Source organism: Poromitra crassiceps (genome assembly GCF_964638095.1).
Source record: "Poromitra crassiceps genome assembly, chromosome: 10".
Classification (NCBI taxonomy): Eukaryota; Metazoa; Chordata; class Actinopteri; order Beryciformes; family Melamphaidae; genus Poromitra; species Poromitra crassiceps.
In genome coordinates, this window is record NC_139631.1 from 21,555,073 (window position 1) to 21,580,072 (window position 25,000).

Here is a 25,000-nt window from a genome sequence, read left to right on the forward strand (position 1 = left end):
AATGCACTAGGCTATATTTTCCAGTTTTAAACAGCTGCGCGGATGAATCGCGCACACTATTACACATCAGCCTATGCTATATCAGACAGAACTGCATAGGGGTCTCGTCTGAAATTACGCAAAAGGCTTATGTGATTTGAAGAATAAGCAATCTATTTTTCTTAGGGCGCATAAAACCCTCAGCTGTAGGCCTATTGTAAAATTAACCTAAATCACGGCATGAAGTGGCTAATTGGCTTGCGCTTATGAAATGGCGGTGACGTCACGTGACACAAGAACAAGTGTTCAATAAATGTTTTATTTAATTAATAGTCATCAAATATTTTGTCCGTTCTGAAAAAGTTGCTAAAATCAAAGTGTCTACTTGGTGGCACAGAAGAAGAAAGCTGCTATTAGGCCTAGCCTACCTGTTTCAGTGGTGGGTTTCCATTAGCGCATTTATATTTAAATTAACTGTTATGCGGTTACAGGTGTCCGCTTGTGTTCCACGTACCGCCCTCTAACACGTCTATCAAAAACAAAACAAAAAGTTAATAACGTTATTACTTATTATAGGCTATAGGTTTCCTGTGAATAGCCCTGCCTGCGCAGATAGTGTATATATAGCCTATAGGGTTTTGTTGTCTTTTAGCTCTGAAAAGTCTTAACTGCTGGCCTGCATTTGGGGACTGAGGCGTGGATAGGCTAGGCCTATAACGTGACCTGGCAAACAAACAAGCTAGCCTACATTTAAAAACGATTACTTAGGCTAATGCTTTATTTAATGGGATGCCCAGGCCTGTATTTTGACAGACAACAAACTGCTATATAATATAACCTTGTAGAGGAGCCTATATTCAAAAAATTATTTTCTTAAAATTGCACCGGCTTGGATTTCGGTCAAAACATCAGAGCGCCTATTGCGCACAGGACTTTCTGTCAGAGCAGTTTATCCAGCGCCTGTTTCCAGCCGTTACATTGAAGGCTCCAAATTTCTGATGCAGACATGGGTGGAAAATGGGGAACATTGATTAATCTCAGTAGTAGTGAGTGGTCTGCTCCTCTCGGCTATAACGTGTAGCCTACTTGAATGGGACGCGCTAATCCAGTCTGCACCGTCTGTCCGCCCGGTGAACCCTTCCCTCTGATTGCAGCGGGTAGAGCAGGGGCAAATAATAGGCCAGCGTCCCAGGCTCCAAGAAGGACCCCGCGGCCGCCTCGGCCTATGCGCATTAGACCTGCTACAAAAACTCCAAGGTAGCTATATGGAACCCATAGGCTAACGGTGTTTAGATAGACTGTGGCTATAGGAGCCATGTTTTATTTGCAGAAGAGTAGATAAGACAGGCTACCCGCATTCTAGGCTGCATCTGTCTCATGGTTAAATTATAGCCTATCTATGGGATATGCTTCCTACATCATAAATAAATGGTATCAATTTGATAGCCTAGTCCATGGCTCGAACTTTTAGATTTCTTTCTTTTTCTGAAAGAATTGTTTTTAAACTAAAATAATTTGTTGCGTAATGGAGGTCAGTTTCTCATATTTTTAGAAAGCTACCTAAAGAGCTGACATATAGGCTAGAATATGGCCCAGTTGTAGGCTATACATGAAGTTTTACATTTTGATTCATAAATTTCAACTGAGCAGGACATTTTGGCATTGTAGGCCTATACGAACCATTTGTTGTCTGAGAATTTGTAGCGGTGGTCATCTGCGGGTACAACGTCCATGAGGAGGATGTACTTGGTTTTAGCATTGAGTCCTGTGACCTTCACTTTGTAACTGGGGAACATCCTCCTAGGAACATAATCAGGGAAAAAGTCAATATTGTCTTTCCAATAGAGCTTCAAATTATATATACAAATGCATGGGATAATATAGATCTGAGTTCTTCTGAGGCAAAACACCCATGGGGTCTGGCTACACGAACTAGCCAGAGCTGTAGCCTATACATTACATGCATAAACAAAATAGCGATATAAAGCCGGTCTTCAAAGATTGACTTAACACAAACACTGTCTGCAATCAACAATAGGCTATACAGGCCGAATAAAAGTTGCTCTATTCCCTTACCTTCCAGCCTTGGTGATGATCATCTCAGTTCCAACTTCGTCAAACTTTGTCCAAAGTTCCCTTTCATGAAGGAAGACTTTGATTCCTTCCATCCCCTGCAGCAGAACATCAAATCATAAGCACCAGTGCACGAAGACAAATTATTCTTGAAGTAAAAATGTAATCTAGGGCGCTTTAAATATATATATATATATTATAATGGGTTTTTTTTTGGGGGGGGGGGGGCGACTATAGGCATAATCTTTTCTTTATAAATTTGGATGCACATTGATTATGCTATCTCAAATGAGAATTAAATCGTGTTTAGGCCTATTATAGGCTATGCTACATAAAAAAAAATCCATGATAAATAAAATAAAACCAGGAACATTAATGACGTGGTCCGGATTGCATCAGCAAAGTCCTTGTGAATTGTAAATAAATCTGACTGCTGAAATATGTGCAAAGAATACCTGCTGGTTAGAGGCTGTCTGTGGTGAAGTTGGAGAGTTTAAGGCTGGTGATGTGTGAGTTTCCTGTTTGGTCTCTTTCGGGGAATCCATGCAGTCCGAGTCTGGGCGCTCTGGAAGGCCGAATGTGTCCCCACCGTTTGCCATTTCCCACTGACACTGACACACTGACACACACACACACACACACACACACACACACACACACACACACACACACACACACACACACACACACACACACACACACACACACACAGTCAGTCAGTCAGGGAACATTTGATATCAATTATTAGACTATGCACTGAAAAGGTATGGTAATTTATTTTGAAGCATGTAGGTTGTTTGGTGGCTTAGACCTTAATAGCCTATTATACACTGATTTCATATTTAAAGAGTTGTAATGGACAGGGCAAAACTATGATGATGCTAAAAAATAATAATTGGTCAATATTGAGATTTGGTGTGTCTTTGTTGGCCCGCTTTTATGTTAGTGAACATAGCCTACTTGATAAGGTTTGGTTGAAGAGCGAAACCTGTTTTCCACTTTAATGCAAATTTACAGATTCATTATGAAAATAAAGGTAGAAACTTCCACTGAAAAATAGATTAAACAGGCATATGAATTCTAATATTGTGGCTACAGCACCATTTCATGCCATAGCCAAATTTAATATTTATTCAAGATTTTAAGCTTAGGCTATAACTATGAGGGTAGTAAATATTATGAATTATACATTGCTATCCATATTTATTTTTTCTATGAAGTTCCAGTTGTGTGTCAACAGTTGAAATAGAGTGCAGTCTGCTGTTATTGGCTTTATGAAAATGGAAGCAGTTCCCTCTTCCATATTTCTGACATCAAAAGAAGCAAATCCAAGCCTGTGGCTGTCGGTTTGTTTGGGATGGTCTACCTCCAGCTAGGCCTTTACCTCAAACACGCTGCGCTCTTCTCCCTGCAGAAAGCACGGGCATCCTCCCGTGTGTTCTGTATCGGGTCGCCGTGCGTGTTTACTTTTTGTAGCTTGCTTAAAAAAATCCGACGATCCAAATGATCCAATATCAGCTTTCAAACCTCCACCATGCTGCCTGTGTAACGGTGAAGCATCATCGGCTCGTTTCCCCGCTTGCTGTCCAGAGAGACAAGAGAGAGACCAAAGGGAGAGCGCCCTCCCGTCTCTACCGGGAAGCTGTCGGCTACATAGGTTGAGATCTTCTCAAATCAGCTGTCCCCCCCCCCCATTTGCTCCAGTCGTGTCCTTATTCTCCTCTCAGACTCAGCGCCAGCCTGATCTGAACCCACTCATCAGACTCTTCATTAGAAATGGAGTCAAGTCTGCCTCGCATAATACCCTCCCCTTCCCTCCCTCCTCTCTTCTTATAGGCCTGCACGGTGCGTCGGTATCCAAATGATAGCTGATACTGGCCAATCACACACACGCACAAACGCGCGCGCGCTCTCTCTCTCAGTCACACACACACACACACACACACACACACACACACACACACACACACACACACACACACACACACACACACACACACACACACACACACACACACACACACACACACACACGCACACACGCACGCACGCACGCACGCACGCACGCACGCATGCTCAGTTGGATGATTTATTTTTCTAAACTGCTGTTTGACTTGGCTTATTTGTCTGCATACAGCAACAATCCCTAACACTTCTCATCAACGTTATTGGTTTTTTTGTTACAGCCCTGCTGCATCCTGTCATGCAGGATCAGAGTCCATCTCCACTCATTTTCCAATGTGTTTATCATTGTTTATCATTTATCAGTATTGGGAATGTTTACATCCAGATTAAGAAAACACAAGTAAACTTAGTGGGAGATGAAGACTATAGGCCAAAATTATGATGCAAATTAATAGGGGTGGAATAGGCCTAGCTATTTTTGCATAATTCCAATCTGATATTGGAGAGAATGATAGCAAAAATAACGTCGTGCATTCCGTAAAGCAGCATGCAAACCCATAATCTCACATCAGGGCCACTATAGGTTATTGGTGAAACAAACAAACACACACACACACACACACACACACACACACACACACACACACACACACACACACACACACACACACACACACACACACACACACACACACACACACACACACACACACACACACACACACACACGTTATCGGTTCAGGGAGCGCGCATCGCCTCAAGTGGATTATATAGGCTAGATCAGGATAACCGGCGGCGCGCAGTCAACCGGAGTTGAAAGTTGAAGGGGTCACAGCGAGGTCAGCACGCACGAGCCCTCCGTTAGTTAGCCTACCGATTTCAGCAGTCCTCTCGTTTCCCCGCTACTCCATTCATGCTGCCACAGCAGCTAAATCCACATGTGCCGTGGCAAACCAGCAGCCTAAAACAACATTATTATTTTAATGTAATCATATGGGTTTGGGCTGAATAGGCTATTTCGCCATTGCAAAAAAATATTAGGCTAAGGCATTTTCAACTTAAAAACACAAGTTTTCTTGCTGCCTTAAATTGTGACTTGACTGAATAGCATAGGCTACACCCCAAACATCATTACTATAGCCTACTGTAGCTGCCCAGTGGTTCCCAAATGCTGTGCCTATTTAGGCAGTAGCACATAGTGCCTTGAGGCAAGTCCATGTGCCTTGGGATTTTGTGGCAACCATTAGGCTATTATTGAAAATATAGCCTAAAAATATAGCCTAAAACTCTTGCTGCTTTGATTATTATTATTATTATTTTTTACAAAACATAAAATTAATTCCTGAATTAGGCTACTTAATAAATATTTCATGAGTAGGCCTAGCCTATAATAGTCGTTTGACAAATTTTATTTGGCATGTATAAAAAACATTTAAATTAGAGTGATAACACAGAGGCTATTTTGCACGCAGCCTATAGGTGCCTTGAAATTTTGTCTTGCTCGTTGATGTAACTGGCACAAAACGCTTGAAAACCATATAGGCCTATTGTCAGCTAACCGAGTGAACATATAAAACACATTAAATCAACAATGTCTAGTCATGTTGATTCTGTTTCAAAGTTAAATGCATTCATTATAACTGATCCAGTGTTATTTATATTTCGACAAGGATAGCTTCAACTTCGAGTTTAATAGGCTATCATATTATACACAGTCCAGCAGGATTGCATGTGCATCAGAGAGAAACTTGCTTTTGAATTCCCAGATAGGCCTATATGGCGTAGGCTATGCTATAAAATAGTAGATTTTTTAATTCATGTTTTAATCAGAAATTGACCTGATTCACCAAACATAACATCTCTCTGTCTTAATTCAAACCAAAGACAGTTAAACCGAATGCATATACAGTGTTGAGTTCAGTGGATGCTTTATAAGGTGTTCAGATTGTAGGCTAATTTTAAGTGACAAGATGTGAACTTTACTCATCAATGAAGCTCATAGCATTATGTTGAAATGGACAAACAGTTGATTTCACGAAATTGCACTATGAGTTTTACAGTAGCTTGCATAGGCTATATGATCTGAGAATTAGCAGGCTATAGCCTCTAAAATGTTGTAGGAAATATTGTAAATATTGAACTGAAACATAACCGTAGATATTAGAAATATCTAGGCTACTGAAATTGGCTATAGGCAGGCCTATGGGTAGCTAGCCTATTGTAGGCTATAGTCTGCATGTGCGTAAAATGCGTGGCTTCCATGCAAGAATGTGTCGTTGTTTGTGCATCCGAGCTTATCGCCAGTCTCATAAATCAGACTTATTTGCATGCAGACTTACCGTGTTTAAATGTTAAATCATAAATCATCTGTTGACAGACCTCCGGTTTGTCGGACCGCGGGTCGGGAGCGCATTCAGCGCACAGCCTCTCTCCTGCAGAGCAAAGCACCGAGATGCAGTGAGGGCGCACCACCACTGGGAGAATAGAGTGGAATTGTGCCGCGCGTGTGTGTGTATGTGTGTGTGTGCGTGCGTGGGTGCGCGCGCGTAGGTGCGTGCGCGAAAAGTGTGTGAGAGACAGTGAGACTCATCAAAAATGGCATCAATATCTCCATGGACCTCCTCTGATACAACATACAGGCTTGGATGCTCACTTCCACACACGCGCGCGCCCAGGCACGCACGCACTCACACACACACATACACACACACACACACACACACACACACACACACACACACACACACACACACACACACACACACACACACACACACACACACACACACACACACACACACACACACACACACACACACACACACACACACACAGGTCAAAGCAGGCATGTGTCCCAATAGTCTTAGGCATTATAGAGCGAATGAGGGAGGTTGGGTAACGCAATTTAAAAAAAATACCAAATTACAATCAAGTTATCCTGTTATTTAGCCTATTTGTCGTTTTTTTTAAATCTCTCTCAGGCACATAAAAAAGTTGGTTGCAGAAATGCACAGATGTAGCTATTTGACCAAACGTGGAACCGACAGTTTTTGTAACTGCATATAAAATGAAAATACAGGAACATAATATTGTAAATAGTTATAAAAGCGTAATAAATTCACTGGAGGGGGTCTATTTAACCATGTCAATTAGACTTGACTACCAGTTAGGAAATTTTGTTTATCACATTACATTTTTTGTTTAGGTTTTGTTGGACTAGCAGCCTTGAGCCTTTGGTTCAGTGACTCGAGCTCTTTCCATTAACAAACCGAAACAGACAGACGCGGTAGGCTAAAGCACATTTTATTCTACAAGGATGCAGACAATTTCGCAATTTCGCAGATTAAAAATTCTGTAGCCTTCCCTATGAGCCATCTGTCACTCATCCCAACGAATTATATGGGCTATATCTTTTAAATGTTTTGCTCAATATTTTATTTCTCAGAATTGCCTATCTTTTAAAATCCCAATTCAAGAAAGAAAGAAAGAAAGAAAGAAAGAAAGAAAGAAAGAAAGAAAGAAAGAAAGAAAGAAAGAAAGAAAGATAATAAATTGTGTTTTAGTGAGGCATATTTTCACGGTGTTGCCTATAGTCAAGTTGCCGCACTATGGGAGCCCAACTATGCGCCTTTGAGATTCCATGTGGAATCAAATGATTATTCTGAAATAAAAACCGACTTGAGAGTCAGTCTCGCGTCGGGCTGCACGCACCTTCACCGACCGAGCATAACTCAAGTGGCTCAGACAAAATATCAGTGATTTCGTATAGAGTAGACTCTTGACAATGATGATGAAAATGTAAAGCTGGTATATGATCACTTTTCGTATAATATTTATAGCCATACAAATGACAGTGCTAAAAAGGATTTTAGGTTAAGCAGAAATGTCGGTTTGTGCTGTTATGCGCAATCTGAAAAGTTCAATAAAAAGTTTAAGATTGCCAAATGTTTAGTCTAAAATAATAGTTGCATGCATGCTGCACAATTCAGCTTATTTATTACCAAACATTAACAACAAAAATGCCAAGATTGATTGTATTTGTTTATTGGGACTCAAAAGCACCAAATTGTCATCAAAGACTCGATTCACCCATAGCGTATAACCTGGCAAATAATTATATAATTTGACCTTTTGCATAGGCCTAATTGTTTTCGTTTCAGAGTTATTGACCCCGAGGAAATGCGACAATAACCCCTCCTCAATAACAAACTATATTGAAGAAAGCGATTGATTTAAACTCTGACTCTGAGTGGGCTTGTCCTTATACACGAGAGATTACAATATAACATCTGACTGCAGGCCAGTTACCTGCTGTTCACCACATACCTTGATTATATTGTATCAACCAATTCAATGATTTTCATGTGGAAGGTATAGGGAGGCTATATATAATAACTGTAAAAAAAAATCATATACCAATATATATTATGATTTGAGTGTTCATTGCCTTATTTTGGCACCAATATATGATTTGAGTGTTCATTGCCTTATTTTGGCACCAATATATATGATTTGAGTGTTCATTGCCTTTAGTTGGCTTATAGAATTATATGAAAATCTTCCAAAATTAGGCCAACTGAAGGTTGAAAACAGCTAGGACACTTTTACATAATACCTGACATCAAAGGTAACAAATTGAATTACTATTCAGGTTAGTGTTTATCTGAAGACTTTTAGGCTACTTAAAAAAAAGTGAGATTTTTGAGAATATAATTAATCTGCATAATTGACATATTGAGTAATGAAGATCATTCCCAAAAAGGGTATAGGTTTTTGTAATGAAACTCCTCACATGGCCTTATCCTTCAGTTGTATGGCTTATATAGGGAGAATAGTACCCCCAAAAAAGTGCGAGGCGAAGGTTTTAATAATACCTGAAATGAGGTGGCTGTGGCTGGACTGCTCATTATTGTCCCATCCTGGCTTCAGCTGACTGGTTCCTCTGTTCTCTGTCTGGAGGAAGTGGTGAAGGGGTCCCAGACCTCCTGCACTCAGCGGGTCTGTCTCACACACCTTCGGCCCCACCAGAATGAGTGTGTGCGTGTGTGTGTGGCATTAGAGGGCAAGGTCAACCCATTTCTCTGCAAACAATCACATCACACAGGGCAAAATACATTCCAACCCCCCCGCCTCCAGTGTGTAACGTGGTCTGATGTGGGAACACAGAGGTTGGGGGGTTTGGCAGCAGTCCAGGCAGGGCCTCCGAGTCTATGATGAAGGAAAACCTGCTCCACATTAATATGACTTCATATTACACATGTTAGGGAGACTCAGATCAGTACTTATAGAGGCTCGGGGCAATGCAACGCTCTTCTTTAAAACCAATGCTCAGTGTATTTCATCATGTTGGGAATTCTTCCTTCCTTCCTTTAGTGGTAATTGAGATGCTATACCTCCAGTCCCTACACACATCTCAAGCCGGCATGCAGGTGAGCATTCTGTTTATGCCCTGAGTTGAGTGTATAACTTCTACAAGTGTACACATTGAACTACACCATGGCCTTGATGCACTGCCTTCACTCTGACACACAGAGTGGCACAGTGAGTCGACCTGTGCAGAGTCTTGCAGCTCCCTCTAGTGGTTTTCTTCAGCAAGCAGGCAAACAGGGAGATCAGAGCAATGAAGTCAATGTAGTAAAGTCTTCCAAAAGAGCCAAACAAGCCATGCCATGTGTATGTGTATGTGTGTATGTGTATGTGTATGTGTGTGTGTGTGTGTGTGTGTGTGTGTGTGTGTGTGTGTGTGTGTATGTGTATGTGTATGCGTATGCGTATGCGTATGCGTATGCGTGTGCGTGTGCGTGTGCGTGTGCGTGTGCGTGTGCGTGTGCGTGTGCGTGTGTGTGTATGTGTATGTGTGTGTGTGTGTGTGTGTGTGTGTGTGTGTGTGTGTGTGTGTGTGTGTGTGTGTGTGTGTGTGTGTGTGTGTGTGTGTGTGTGTATGTGTATGTGTATGTGTATGTGTATGTGTATGTGTATGTGTATGTGTATGTGTATGTGTATGTGTGTATGTGTATGTGTATGTGTATGTGTATGTGTATGTGTATGTGTATGTGTGTGTGTGTGTGTGTGTGTGTGTGTGTGTGTGTGTGTGTGTGTGTGTGTGTGTGTGTGTGTGTGTGTATGTGTATGTGTATGTGTATGTGTATGTGTATGTGTATGTGTATGTGTATGTGTATGTGTATGTGTATGTGTATGCCCATGCCCAAGCCTGCATAAAGGCAAGAAAAGGACATACAACTGGCCACAGTGCTCCTCAGGCATGACTATTTCTTGGGGTTACATTTTAAACCATGAGAGTGCAATGTCATCAGAAACAGCCACTAACAGCCTGGGGCAAACGAACCTTGGGGGCCAACCTTTTACTGTCTGTCTGCCCTTGGAGCAACCTGTTACCTGTCACTCACAGGCGTTAGAGCTTAGATCGGGCCGGAAAAAAACAAGCCCGACCCGACCTGACCCGAGCCTGTACTGTCTAAGCCCATCCCGGCCCGTCCCATTGGTTGCCCGAACCTGAAATTTTCTTAGTCAAGTTGGCTGTTTATCTATCCATGTTGTCTGTTCAGGCTTATAGGAATTAGGGATGTTCATCAGTTATCGAAAATCGATAATTGATCGTTAAGGAATGGAATCGATCACGTGGAATTCTTATCGATTTTGTTATTATTTATTTATTTATTTTATTTAATTTTTTTTTTTTTTTGCGGACTAGGTTTGGGTGGAATTCGTTCCTCCTCGCCCCACTCCATTGCACAGCCAACTAACGTGAGGTGGAGCTTCATATAGTCTCTAGTTTTCTGGCTGGGCACGGGCCTTTGTGCCAACAAAACTATTTTAAACATGGGGAATTCACACCGGAATGCGCCGGGGACAGCAGAGTGTTGGAGAGGAGACACATTGAAATAAAGAGTTCATTGAGGAGAACACGTCTTTCGTATTTTCTGCCATAGGCATTCATTTTGTAAATATATATATATATATATATATATATATATATATATATATATATATATATATATATATATATATATATATATATATTATTATTATTAATATGATCGATAATCGATAATTGATCGTTAATTTTCCCCGATTTTCGATTATGGAAATTTTTCAAAATGAACATCCCTAATAGGAATACATAAGGGTTTAAGGTTATAATGTCATAACATTCTGCTTATCACAAACCAATATTACACCAACTAAATATCTGGCCACAAACCTGGTCCCGAGCCCGACCCGAGCCTGGCCCGTGGGCCCGGTCGGGCCGGGCTCGGGTTCGAGCAGAGAATCTATAACCTCTAACAGGCGTCAAACTGAATGTTAACAGGCGACCTTTAAAGAGCATGGTGCAGGTAAAAAAAAATCTGAATTTACATTTTGGGCTCATGATTACAGTGAAAATACTCCAAAAAGACAAAGATCCCCCCCCAGGTCCCCAGGGTATAATTATGGAGGAAAAGGTGGCATTTTATAAATGGGCGTGTGACATAACAACAGGAGTGACATCACAAGAGGAGAATGTTCTGCTGGGGCTGACACAGGGATGCAAAGTCATGGAGAGTGAAAAAAGGTGACAGATACCAGGGCAGACATAAAACCACTCAGAAATCTCATATTTTGGCGTGAAAAATGTGACTGTCACCTAAAGGTGACTAGTTTGCATCCCTGTGACATCACAAGTGGTAGTTCCATGAAATGGACCAGTGCCGCCTGCTGGTTACCAAAACTAGTCTAAACGCAGCTATGTGTGATTGAAAAAAATGTTTTTTCCCCCAAATCCCATTGCTCTATACCTCTTCCACATATTAATGCAATGTGGTCTCCAACCTGCACCATGCTCTTTAACATCCTCGATGTGAAGACACTTGGACAGAAAAAGCATCCTTAAAGGTCATACTCTTCCTCTTTAGCTGTTTTGCATGCATCTCTGTCACACACACACACACACACACACACACACACACACACACACACACACACACACACACACACACACACACACACACACACAGACACACACACACACGCACACACGCACGCCGCACGCACGCACGCGCACACGCACACACGCACACGCACACGCACACACACACACACACACACACACACACACACACACACACACACACACACACACACACACACCACTGACTTTCTGACTTGCATGCATGTGCTGTGTAGCACATGCATGCATGCACACAGGCTGAGAAACACCAGCTACAGCCGATCACATTGGCTTATTTTGAAAGGAGGCTTCAGATCAATGTGCCAAAGCCGCACAAGTTTAGCAAGTTTTATTTGCACACCATGGCCAAAAGTGCTCAATGTGGAGTTTGTTTGGTGCAGATACATCTGGTTCCCCGTGGGCCTGCAGCCCATATAGATAATTGTTTTCTCTTTCCTTAACCCCCCCCCCCCCCCCAAAGAGTACTCTCTGTCCCCCTCTCCATTCCCACTGATTCAGCCACGTGTTTCTGCTTGGATTCCTCCCAGTACCTAGAGGAGCTCTGTCTTTAACAGACTGAAAACTCATTTCAACACAGCTGACATTTCACAGGCACTCGGGGCCTTTTACCTACCCACACAGTTTAAAGTGTTCTGTAGAGACCACTTGCTCTGGCAGGTCCTGCAGCCACACAGCTGCACCGGGAGGCAGACCAGGAAGTGGAGGGAGGTACAGAGTTTAAGGCACTTTTCCTAATCTAATGGACCTTTGCATTGGACGTGTGAAACACTTTGCTTAACCCAACCTCTGGGCACTAGATGGCCGTTTGTGTTTGTGTGCATGCACGCTTGTGTTTATGTGTACCTATGTGCATGTGTTTAGGGGTGCAAGTATTAAATGGCCAAATAATTTGCCTGGCCCCCTACAAGCCATTCTGCCCTTTAGAGAAAAAAGAGGGATCAAAACTTGATGTCTTAATTACATCACTTCCATCCAAAAAAAATACAAAATTACTTGTATTTACAGCTGAGATCAATAATGTAATCTGAGTGGAATTAAGAGTACTCATCCATTACAATATACATAGGAAAAAGACCAGAAACTGTTCCGACAGTTAGGCTACACAAGGATAAATATGAAGATAATTTTGACAGGTAGTAGGAAAGCCATAACTCGTAAATGGTTACAGGTTGATCCTCCGACAAGGGCTGGGGATTATAAATGAAATATATTGTATGGAAAGACTCAGATTTAAGGCTTAAATTAGACAAATGTAAGAACTGGGGGAAATGGATTATGTATGTACACACCATTGAGAAAAGTGTGATATTGTATATTAAGGTGTAAAAAAAAAAAAAAAAGATTCTGACATCATTCTTTGTAAAAGAATAAATAAATAAAAATAAATAAAAACTACATTTTGTGCAGTGTGTTCTGTTAAGCGAGGCTTGACTGACACACCACTAGATGGTGTGAACCTCTACTGCACAGTTAATACTGGAAAAAGGAGCTTTAAACAAGACAAAGAAAGAAAACCAGACAAACAAAACAGCTAAAAAGCATCATTTAATGTACAAGAAAGCAAATTAAAATGTTATGCAGGCAGGCAAGTGCAGATAGCTTCAGAAAACGGAAGTTAAGCATGGAACATGGGACCACATCAATGAAGTGTTGAGGTGAACCTGACACAAGTGAGATTACTGGTGTAACAGCCTTAAGTATCAGAGGGGTTTCCAAGGAACCTGTAATCTCTGTTGTGAAACAGCTGTGATGTAGCACACACAAAAAACAATGGCACGCAGGTAAAAATGAGAAAAGCAAAGGGTGCAATTACAATAAAATATCACAAAGCAATTAAGACACATTTCCCCACAAAATGCTGCAGCAAACAGATCACAATCACATTTACAAACCTGCCAACCAGCTGATCAGCTGTTCCATTACTTTGATATTGGCAATACATTCTACAATGGTACCATCTAACTTCTAACCACTGTTGTATTGTTATGGTACCTGTTCCTAGCAAAGAGAGGAGTCACCGTTTCTCTGATGATTGATCTCCAAGCCAAGCTTTATAAGTTCCTCTCTAAACCATTGTGAGAAGATAAACGCATGACGTTACTGCTGACTCATCTCTATCTGTACCGGCTATAAGAACAGAGGAGCTTTCAGTCAGTTGGCATGTGAGTGCATTTACCATTTGTTCCTCCTGGTTCAACCTGAGACCTACCGGCCTATACAGCTTCTGCTTCAGCCCTTTCCCCCAGACATCTGATTAGATTGTGCCTTGTGGTAATAAAATGCTTGTTAATTAAGAATAAGAAGTGTGCCTGATGTTAGGCTGGAAGAACAGCTTCCACATCATGTGCATCTCCAGAAGCAGGAGTGAAAAATCCAGGGGGGTGGGTTCTCTACAGAAGCAGGCCTAATGCCTAAATTGGCATTAAAAAAATAATTCAAATGTAGCCTACCTTGTGAATATAAGCTATAATATAACAACCAATCTGTGCTAATGTGACCAAATGCTCTGAAAATACTTCTAGCAGAAGTAAACCCTCTGCACCCTCTGTTGATGTTTTTGATGTCACAAGATAAATAGCTCATAGGAGCTAAGTGTGTGCACAGTGGACATCGATTTTAAGGCATGTACCATAAATTGTGAGTCTGCAAGAACAACCGACTAACTACTAATTAACATCAAGATCATTCAAGTTTTCATAGGAAGTTGCACACAAAAACCCCACCATCATAGCCTTTCACAGTCTTGTCAAACACTTAACACTGTTGTCCTCTTGATCTACTTCCTCACCTGCAACACAGCAATGAGGCCAGCAGCAGTTACCCCATAAGCCCAGCAGGCGGCCCCAATAGCCCTGATAGCAGGACATGGCATTGAGGCTGGTGGTCACAGTGTCACTTCATTGGGAGGAAATACTATTATTACCAGTCACATTCATCTGAAAAAGCAGGTGCCAACGGTTTCAGACAGACTTCAGTGCACCTAGACATCTGTGGTGCGGATGCCGTCATCATCCAGGCTAAAGGGGAAGCTGTAGTCCGTGTGGGGCTGTGGCTGGGAGCGGTGCCTCCGACGCCCGCTGGCCGTCAAGGCGCCAAGGCCGCCGGTGGAAGGTGGAGGGGGCGCGCTGGGGCAAGGTGGGGGGGCGGAGAGGGAGTTTGAGGAGGAAGAGGTGGAGGAAGAGGTGGATGAGGAGGAGAGAGAAGGCAGGATGGGTAAGGAGCTGAAATGGCTATCTTCATCCTCTGTGTCCAGGACAGGAGTCTCGCGCTGGGGCACAGGGGTCCAAGGCTGCCAGCCTGGAGCCACGGAGCAGGACTTGGCCAGCGTCGGTCTCCGCTCGTCGGCCTGTTGGCCGCGGGACGCAGAGCAGGCCTGCTGACTTCGGTAGAGGGAGGACGTACGTGTAAATGGAAAACCCTGAAATGAGAGAGAGAGATAGAAAGAGACAGGATGACACAGAGCTTTTGCTTCTCCTTCAAGAAAGTATAGTCAGAAGATAGCGAGGGAATTAGCATGATGAAGTTGGTGCCTTAGAGAAGAAAGAGGAAGGGCTGCCGGTTTACCTTAGAAGGGCCTCTGAAGTCCTGGATCTTCATCTCAATGTCTCTGATCCAGCCATGCATCTCCTCCGGAGAGTCAGTCTGTAGAGGCAAGGTTACCAGGAGGATTAAGCCCAGCAGGCTGGCATGTATGCAAACATTTTTGTAGGTACATCAGCTATTATAATCTTACCAAATTTGATGATTGTTTATTTATTCATTTATTTATTTATTTTCAAGTTTGTTTATTTAAAAAAAATGCTGCAGTTTTTCATTCAGCAGGACCTTGGTTTGGCACATTCCATTGACAGAAATTCACCTTAGGCCAAGAATAAGCAATATCCACACCATATTCATAAATTAATATGTAAATTAAATAATAATAGTATTATGATTATGATACTGTATATGTATAGGCATTACAGCTCTAGACTTAGAAGTATACTTGTACTGTATTGCACAAATGTAGGCATTAACTATGATCACTTCTATTAATTTCTAATCATATTTAAAATTTTGTTTTCAATTTCACTTTAGTTTCAGTTAATTGTCAGACTTACAATACTTGCATGATGGCACAGATTCTCATCTTTTTTCATATAACTGTTATTCTTTTCAGTTGCCGTACTTCCTTTTAGTCTTCTTTCATGCATGGACATAAACACATGCATGCATGCGCATGGCGTGCGCACACAAGCACGCGCACGCGCACACACACACACACGCGCGCACACGCACACACACACACACACACACACACACACACACACACACACACACACACACGCTCACACACACACACACACACACACACACACACACACACACACACACACACACACACACACACACACACACACACACACACTCCCTCTCTCTCAGCACTGCCCATCTGATCTGACCCCAGTCTTCTCAGTCAGCTGTTCTCCCAGGGGGAGGAACAGGATGTTATTGTTGTTATGGTAACAGATGGCTTTGCCCATTTCACAAAAACAACCGTTTTGTGCTCCCAAAAAAAAAGAGCCGTTGCCACACATCAGCAACAGAGCGTTGAGAGAAAACATCATAAACAACATAAGGAAACATACACCAAAACAGACACACTTATCTGGTCTCTCTGCCTTCCATTTAGCAAACTACCATGGGCTGTGTTCTGATTGGCAAGTAGCTCCCAGCAAAGTGGACTGCACAGGGTATTCAGCAACTTTACTTAACATGGCTGAATAATACCCTGTGCAGTCCACTTCGCTGGGAGCTACTTGCCGATTGGAATGCAGCTGAAGTATCTAAACAATGTTCGCACTCACTTGAGCTCATATAAAAAAATAAAAAATACTGGAGTGCTATGCCCATGGGCAAGAGGGCATTCCCCCCATTAAGGCTATGTTCTATCAGTGCAGCTTTTGAAACTCATGACTGGGTGGCATGCATGATAGGAGGAAGGGATTGTACCTGAACATAGAAGGTTCGGGAGCCGGTGATGATCTCAAAGAGGTTGTCTCTCATCAACAGATCCCTGAGGGACACAGATAGTGGATTATTATACTTCTGAAACACACGGGTGACTACAGGGAGGGATAAAGAGGGAGTTGGATGGAGGAGGAAGGTCGATAGACAACTAGATAGGTAGAGAGAGAGAGAATTAATGGTGCTTTTCGACCTCATGGAACCGGCTCATCTCGACTCCACTCTACTAGCCTTTCTTGGTTTTCTATTGGGCAAGAACCGAAGGAGGGCTGAGACGATACCTTTTTTACTACCACCTCCGTCCAGGTTCCAAGGGAGCTGAGGCGATACCAAAAAAGGTGATGTGAAAACACTGCAGAATACTGATTGGTCAGAGAGAACGGTCACATGCTAACAGTAGCTACCAGGTTAGGTTACTGTCTTGCGTGTAGGATTTCCCAAACTATCCTGTTTTTTTCAGCAGTCTTTTGTCTTGCTGCCTTCAGCCTCTTCTGAAATAAAATCTGTCTCCTTGCTCAGCCTTAACAGATGGCCATTTTCAGTTGTTTTTAGAGAAATGAAAGGCTTGGACATGACTAAAACCCCTCTGTATTGAAAACTATGGAATACAACCAGCGCGGTGAGACGGACAACAACCGCAGCTTTAAGGGAAGTAGTCTACATAAGTTTAATTGTTACATGTATGGACAAGTACAGTAGGTTCGCTGTAAAAGAGAGCTTCTGAGGCTATCTCCTTGCTATGACGACCAGTTGTGTGGGGTGGGCACATTGAGGGGGCACCATTTGCGGTGTAGAACCAACAGGAACGACCAAAAGTGAGTAGAGTTGAGGTGATACTATGCAGTACTATGCGGTCGAATAGCACCATAAGTGAGGCGAGTTGGACTCACCCAGATTTGACCAGACATTCATGGACTTTCTGAATGTCCCGCAGTGGAATGGCTCTGAGAGGCTCCTTATCCTGCCACATACACAGGCACAAAGGTAGGATTCAGACATGGGACGTGTTTAACACATTAGGCAGCAAGACACTCACAAACAGCAGGCCGGGTTCGAGGGAAAGCGTGTGACCTCACCGTCTCACACTTGTAGTAACTGACAGCAGTGTCATCCAGAGTGAAAAAACGCCTCTTCCAGCTCTTCCTCTGAAACACACACACACACACACACACACACACACACACACACACACACACACACACCACATATACAAATCAACACGCAGCATATTTACACAAGTCGAGACATAATCAATGATATTTAGCTGGATACTCACCACATTACCCTGTTTGACACAGTAACCACACCTCCGCATGCCCGGTTTGTTGACCTTCCTCTCTCTCATGTCCGTCTCCTCCCCCTCATTCTGAAACATGTCATCATAACCATCATAACCACTACCACCACCGCCACCATCATCATCATCATCATAATCACGGGGCGGCTGTAGCCTAGGAGGTAGAGTGGGTCGTCCACTAATCGCTTTGGATAAAAGAGGTTGGTGGTTTGATCCCCGGCTCCTCCAGTCTGCATGTCCAAGTGTCCTTGGGCAAAATACTGAACCCCGAATTGCTCCCGATGGGTGTGTCGGCACCCTGCATGGTAGGCTAGCTTGCCGCCATCGGTGTATGTGAATGGGTGAATGTACCTACTCATTGGATACAATGAGTAGGACTGCTCACTTTGGATAAAAGCGCTACATAAATGCAGGCCATTTACCATCATCACCATGTAGGTCATTATAGCCACCATCATCAAAATGACACAGCATGTAATTGGAGACTTTGGGCAGACTGCGATCTTTATGTTTCACAGAAAATCAATGACACAAACAGAGATGCAAAAACAATCCTCATCACAGTCACAGGAGGATCAGGCACCCCGACTGACCAGAGGAGGCGCTAGTGCAGCGACCAGAACTCATACCAGACGAGCTTCCCACCCACAGACACGGCCAATTGTCATTGTAGGAACATTTGACCAAGCCGGAAGTACCGCTGCCGGGAATTGAACCCAGGTCTTTGCGGTGGTAGGCAAGTGCTTTTACCTCTACACTGATCTTATTTCTGTCCCTCACTGTTAGTCACTGTCAGCACCGACACAGTAGCCAGGTAAGCTTTAGCTTCCTCCCCAGTACCTGGATGGGAGTGTGCACCACCACGCCGCCGATGATCTCCGTCTTGTAGGCCTGCTGCCTCTTCCCTCCCTGAGTGTCGCTGATGACTGCACTCACATCGGACCTGGGAGGCACTGGGCCGGCCTTAGGAACCTGTCAGCGCAGCAACAGGTAGGACATTAGGTAGGATATCACAAAGTAATATGACTGTATCACGTGGTTCTACGGTAAAGCAAGGCATTAACACTGCCAGGGTTTAGGGGCTCGATTCCCACTGGGGCTCCCCATGCTATAAAATGTGTTCACTCATGAATGTTTTGGATGAAACGGTCCAACATGCTTAAAGCGACACCTTGTTTAAAATGTATTCTCCTCACAATGGAGTGAAAACGTTTCTCAAATGACAATACAGTCAAATGAAAAACAGACTAATTGCATCGTACCATTCCGTAAAACGTAAAAAATCAAATTAGTTTGCCTTACCCACCTGTTTCAATGAGAAATGCTAACAAAGCTGAAAAGGTTTTTGAAGGCAGCTACTGTATAGGAGAAAATATAGAAACTCCTCTTCTCTAATGTGCCAAGTTCCCAGAGAAGAAAAATGACCATAGGAATATGAAGAATTTCATTCTAAACCACTAAATCTTGATTTGGGATTTTCTTTTACTACCCGAGATTCATTAGTCAATATGTCAAAAACACAGACAATTCTATCTTCAAAAGCATAATTATTTTGTATGCAAAGGTCTGACAATGACACCTATATGAGTACTCCTCATGTGCTTGACTTTGATGGCATTCTGTTTTAGGATGCTTTTTCACACATGGCCCCTTTGAGGCCCAGCGAGCAGAGAAGGCCTCCCAGTGAGGGGGAAGTGAAAGTGAAGTGAGCGGTGCTGCTTCCTGCGTCAGTCTGCAGGTGAGAGAACAAGAGACGTTTCTCTGTCTGCCAGAGACATCTGGACAGCTCTGGTCAACAAGGCCCCAGTTGTCTCTCACTGAACACAAACAAACATTATGCAAAAGGTGTTTTCATATCTCACCCGCATTCTGTTCTGCTCACATACTGTATACAATTACCACATCTGAGGAAAGAGCAACCATGTGTGTTATCAGCTAGAATCCTGCACAGTCACGATTTCCCCATTCACCAAAAGTGTGATGTATTCCTGGGCAGTGTGCTGATGTGTGCACACCATGTTGGCCAAACCATGATCAGACACACTTTCTACCACAAACAGCCCCCTCTCAGGCTGCAACTAACGATTATTTTCATTGTCGATTAATCTGACAGTTATTTTCTCGATTAATCGATTCGTTGTTTGGTCTCTATAAAATGTAGATAAAATATAAACTGTGAGAAATGTTCAGTGATCAGTGTTTCCCAAAGCCCTAGATGACGTCCTCCAAATGTCATGTTTTGTCCACAATCCAAATATATTCAGTTTACTGTCATAGAGGAGTAAATAAACCAAAACATATTCAGTTAAGAAGCTGAAATCAGAGAATTTTGTCTTTTTTGTTCTTAAAAAAGTATTCAAACCGATTATCTAAATAGTTGGTGATTAATTTGCAGCTCTACTCAGGTGTAAATGAATCTCCTTCCTAGTAACTGCTAGTCTCGGCCCGGTCCAAGCTGGTTCCCACAGTCCACAGGCCATAAGAAGGTTCCACAGTCCACAGGTCATGAAAAGATTCACACAGTCCACAGGCCATGAGGAGCACCAGCCAGACAACCTTCTGCCTCATGCCTTTTTATTGTATCATCCAAAACAGAGTCTTCTGCTTATCATGTGATGTGATGTGATGTGATGTGTGTGTGTGTGTGTGTGTGTGTGTGTGTGTGTGTGTGTGTGTGTGTGTGTGTGTGTGTGTGCGTGCGCGTCGGTGTTGCTGTGGCGCTGTACTCACAGTGATCTTGCTGGCCTTGTTGAGAGCAGCAACCCAGTCTCTCATGTCAGTCGCATCGTTGGCTTGGAGGAAGTACCGCCGGGAAAGGGCATTGATGACTACACAAATAGGAAATGATCAAATCTATGGCTATACACAACAATTGTATAATATGATTTTATTACACAACAGAACAGAAAGGCAGCCATTATTACGTGCCCCGAGCCGGAAGACAAACTCACCAAAGCAAAACTCTGTCTTGGGCTTTTGCTTCAGTGTAGCTTCACTAACCTGAGAGAACAGAAGAGAAGAGAAGATAAGAGAAGATAAGAGAAGAGAACAGAAGAGAAGAGATGAAAGAGAAAAAAGGAAAGCAGAAGAGCATTTCATATGTTGCTCAAATGTCATCTAATTGACAGAGTGAAGTTGACTTGACTCATGGCGTCCAGAGAGTAGCTGTCAACACTGTGAAGCCAGATGTCATTATCTCTGGTTAGCTCAGCACACCGACATCTGGAAAACTTCACAATGTCTGCTGCAACCCAGCAGTGCCTGCAGACATGAGCTGATAAGTCTGAGATCTTGTGCAGTCTGTATGTGTATTTTTCTATTTGTGCACAGTATTAATCCCTCTGCTCAAACTGCACCTTCTGTCCTACTTGTATACAGTAGTTTTATGTTGTTTATCGTGGTTAGGTGAAAAATTATTTTATCCTGATCACACTGCATTTTTGACATTATCCTGTGGATTTTTCTTTGGTTTCATAAAGCCCAAGAGGTCAGAGACATGTTCTCAACCCTCTGAGGAGCATTTAATCCTTCAACTCAAGCGAAAACATGAAAATCAGCAAAATCTGAGTTACATGGTTTTCACAAGAAACCAAACAGCAAGGGGTCTCACAACACATAACTGAGAGAAGTGACTATGAATTGAAAGCAGGCAAAGTGGTGCAGAGAGCGGTTTACCATAGAGATGTAGGTTAGTTTGAGGCTGCCAACAAAGCTGGCTCCACTGGGCAGGTTCTGCATACAAACACAAACACACACCGTCACCATTGGCTCAGAGTCCAAGGTTAGAAAGCTGCTATTGGTCAATTCCACTTCCTCATACTGTTTTCTGTTTGTTCAACTGTGTGTCATGTGAGAGAGAGTGTGTGTGTGTGTGTGTGTGTGTGTGTGTGTGTTTGTGCATGTGTGCCTGCATGCATCTGTGTGTGTGTGTGTAGCACCTGAGGGTTGTCCATATACCACAGCAGACCATTTGCCTGCGTATCGAGGATGAAGTATCGTCTCTGGAATCGACAGCTGTTCTCCTTCTCCTCAATGTCCAGGAAGCCACACACACGGTTCAGCCTGTCCATATACGGCATGCTGCTGCTATCACATATCACTGAGACAGACAGACAGACAGTTAGTCAGACTAGGGACTGAGATGGACAGAGACAGAGAGAGGGAAAAACAGTGAGAAACCGAGAGACAGACAGATTGGAGGAAGAGACGGAGACAGGCAGATGTGGAAGATATCCATGTGGAAGATATCCATATTTCATGTAGTTCCAATGCACGCAATCACACACACACACACACACACACACACACACACACACACACACACACACACACACACACACACACACACACACGGAAAGGAAAAGAACCCCACTCACACTCAGCAGTTTTTCGTGTGACGTGATTTGAGCTAACCCCGAAGCCCGAGGCTGAGCAGAGGCCCTCTACCACAGCCAAAAATTACAGAGTGCACTGGAGATCTGCACACACGCACATTTCAACTGGCCAGAGAAGAGAGGGAGGGAGGGAGGGAGGAGAGGAGAGGGAGGGAGGGAGGGAGGGAGCGTCGGGAAAGGGAGAAGACGAGCCCGAGGGAGGATGAGGGGAGGGGGGAGCTGGTGAGATGTATTCATTAAGATGACTGACTGATTTGTCAATGACAAATCCAGGCACAGTCACCACATGCACACAGGTACGCTGATGGCATTCCGATAATGTTTCGATTATTTTATCTGACACTAAACAAAATTGTATTGTCTGTCTGACATAAACAGATAAAATATTTTGTGTGTGTGTGTGTGTGTGGGGGGGGGGGGGTGTTGCACTAGTTCTGGCATTGACAAGCGCCCCATATATATATATATATATATATATATATATATATATATATATATATATATATATATATATATATATATATATAAAAATCCTTAAAAAATCTTATAAAAATATAAGAAAAATCCTCCCATCCTCCCATATATATATATATATATATATATATATATATATATGGGAGGATGGGAGGATTTTTCCATCTCTCCAGTGTGCAGTGTGAACTGTGACACAGACACAGAGCATGGTTTATACACATTTTCCATTTGATACATTCCACATCTCAGAATAATAATAGAGGCATCTATACTATCTATACCTTTTGTCTTGGTGGAAAGGGCAAAGGCTTTGGAAAGAGATTCATACCAAAGGCACACATTTCAACACACATTTCAACACATTTCAAACATTTAAATCCAAATGGCTTTAAGATCATGAAAAACATTGTACTTTCAATCAGGTGTGTCTAAACGTTGACTGGTAGTGTAACAGGATTTTTAAGTATTTATTTTGTGTATAATGTGGGCTTACAATGACTGTCAACTAGGCCACATATGTGACTGAAAATATATAAATATATAACAACAACTATTATAATATGTTAATGACAGCCTATGGCCGCATAAAATATGTAGTCAGTCAGGGCTGAACAACTGCTTTCCCACCATAGTTTTACAGACCTATCTTATTCAAAACTTCTTGAGACCTGGACATAATCCAATTCACTTTCCAAACTTCCCAGGCCTGAACTGAACCCTGACAAAGGCAGGCAGAGAGAGAGAAACAACGTCTTCACTCCCATGATACTCATTTTAAGGTTAGGGTTAGGGAAATGCTTTATGTCGAAGCTGCTTCAGAGAACTGTAGAGCGCCTTAGTAGTTGAATATTCGTCTTCTGCCGTTGACATAGGTTAAAGACACAAATTGTTCTAAAACCTTTGCAGAAGCAGTGGTTGCAGTGGAAAACTGAAATGGTGCAGGTTGCACAGGCCAACACACAGACACACACAGACACAGACACACACAACCATTTTGGGCATCCGAAAACATCTGGTTTAACCATTAAATGCAGACACAGTGGTGAGGTTGTGAAAATAATGTGTTGGCATCACGACACTGACGAAACTTCACCAATGATAATAATTCTGAAACTCTTGAGCAGCACATGACGTCTGATGTGCAGCACTCTAGTCTGCCACATGTCTATCCTATCAAACAGAATATATAATTGATCGCAACAGTGAGAGCAGTGTTATTGATTGACCTCTACCACTAGTTGCAACTAGGCTGCAGGGATGTAGAGGGTAAACCCACTCAGTTTATCCATCATGGTTTATTTGATGAATAGTTTACTCACCTCAGGCAGGCTGACAGTTTTATGACAGAAATGCATAGTATCTAAATAAGTAGTATTAAACTTATGTTACTTTCGAGGAAGTTGGATCATGCTTTTCTAAAATCATAATTGATCATCATTTGTGATTATCACCGACTGTGTAGGTCATAGTTTACCCGCCTTGTTATCACTACATCACTGTAGGCATCAGATAACTCTCTAACTCTAACTAAAATGGTTTATGATTATGATGAGGGTGCATAGCTTCACTATGATCAATATCATGCTATGAAAATGAATGCATGCAATTCTAGTTTCCATTTTAGCATCCAAAAATGACACCACCATTCAACTGTCTTGTCTGCCACACCTACTGTAGGCTACCATCCGCTCTCAAGCGCGCAGATATTGCACGCACAGACGCACGCACGCAATCACACGCGCACGCACACACACACACACACACACACACACACACACACACAGTCACACACGCGCACGCGCACACGCACACGCACACGCACACGCACACGCACACACACACACAGCACATACACAGCCTTTGGCTTACCCGCTGTGGAAAGTCGGTGTGCGCCACAGCCAG

The 25,000-nt window shown here is 42.8% G+C and overlaps 2 protein-coding genes across 2 annotated transcripts in view; both read right to left on the reverse strand.

The window, feature by feature from the left end:
* Positions 1-2,651, reverse strand: part of tbx5b (T-box transcription factor 5b) — a gene marked incomplete at both ends in the record, with an annotated part of 13,742 nt that extends 11,091 nt beyond the window's left edge. Inside the window, 3 exons of the mRNA XM_083644469.1 lie at positions 1,660-1,779; positions 2,056-2,150; positions 2,508-2,651. Of these exons, the coding sequence (XP_083500595.1) occupies positions 1,660-1,779; positions 2,056-2,150; positions 2,508-2,651 (359 nt within the window). The remainder of the gene's footprint in view (positions 1-1,659; positions 1,780-2,055; positions 2,151-2,507) is intronic.
* A 10,803-nt stretch (positions 2,652-13,454) lies between these two features.
* plekha2 (pleckstrin homology domain containing A2) overlaps positions 13,455-25,000 on the reverse strand; it is an 11,767-nt gene continuing 221 nt past the window's right edge. The window contains exons 1-12 of the mRNA XM_083644906.1: positions 24,968-25,000; positions 22,169-22,329; positions 21,906-21,962; positions 21,182-21,230; positions 20,961-21,058; positions 19,071-19,202; positions 18,210-18,299; positions 18,010-18,078; positions 17,824-17,894; positions 16,919-16,982; positions 15,491-15,568; positions 13,455-15,344 (exon numbers count right to left, since the gene is read on the reverse strand). The exon at positions 24,968-25,000 is cut by the window's right edge and continues 221 nt beyond it. Of these exons, the coding sequence (XP_083501032.1) occupies positions 14,907-15,344; positions 15,491-15,568; positions 16,919-16,982; positions 17,824-17,894; positions 18,010-18,078; positions 18,210-18,299; positions 19,071-19,202; positions 20,961-21,058; positions 21,182-21,230; positions 21,906-21,962; positions 22,169-22,309 (1,287 nt within the window). The 5' untranslated portion in view covers positions 22,310-22,329; positions 24,968-25,000 and the 3' untranslated portion in view covers positions 13,455-14,906. The remainder of the gene's footprint in view (positions 15,345-15,490; positions 15,569-16,918; positions 16,983-17,823; positions 17,895-18,009; positions 18,079-18,209; positions 18,300-19,070; positions 19,203-20,960; positions 21,059-21,181; positions 21,231-21,905; positions 21,963-22,168; positions 22,330-24,967) is intronic.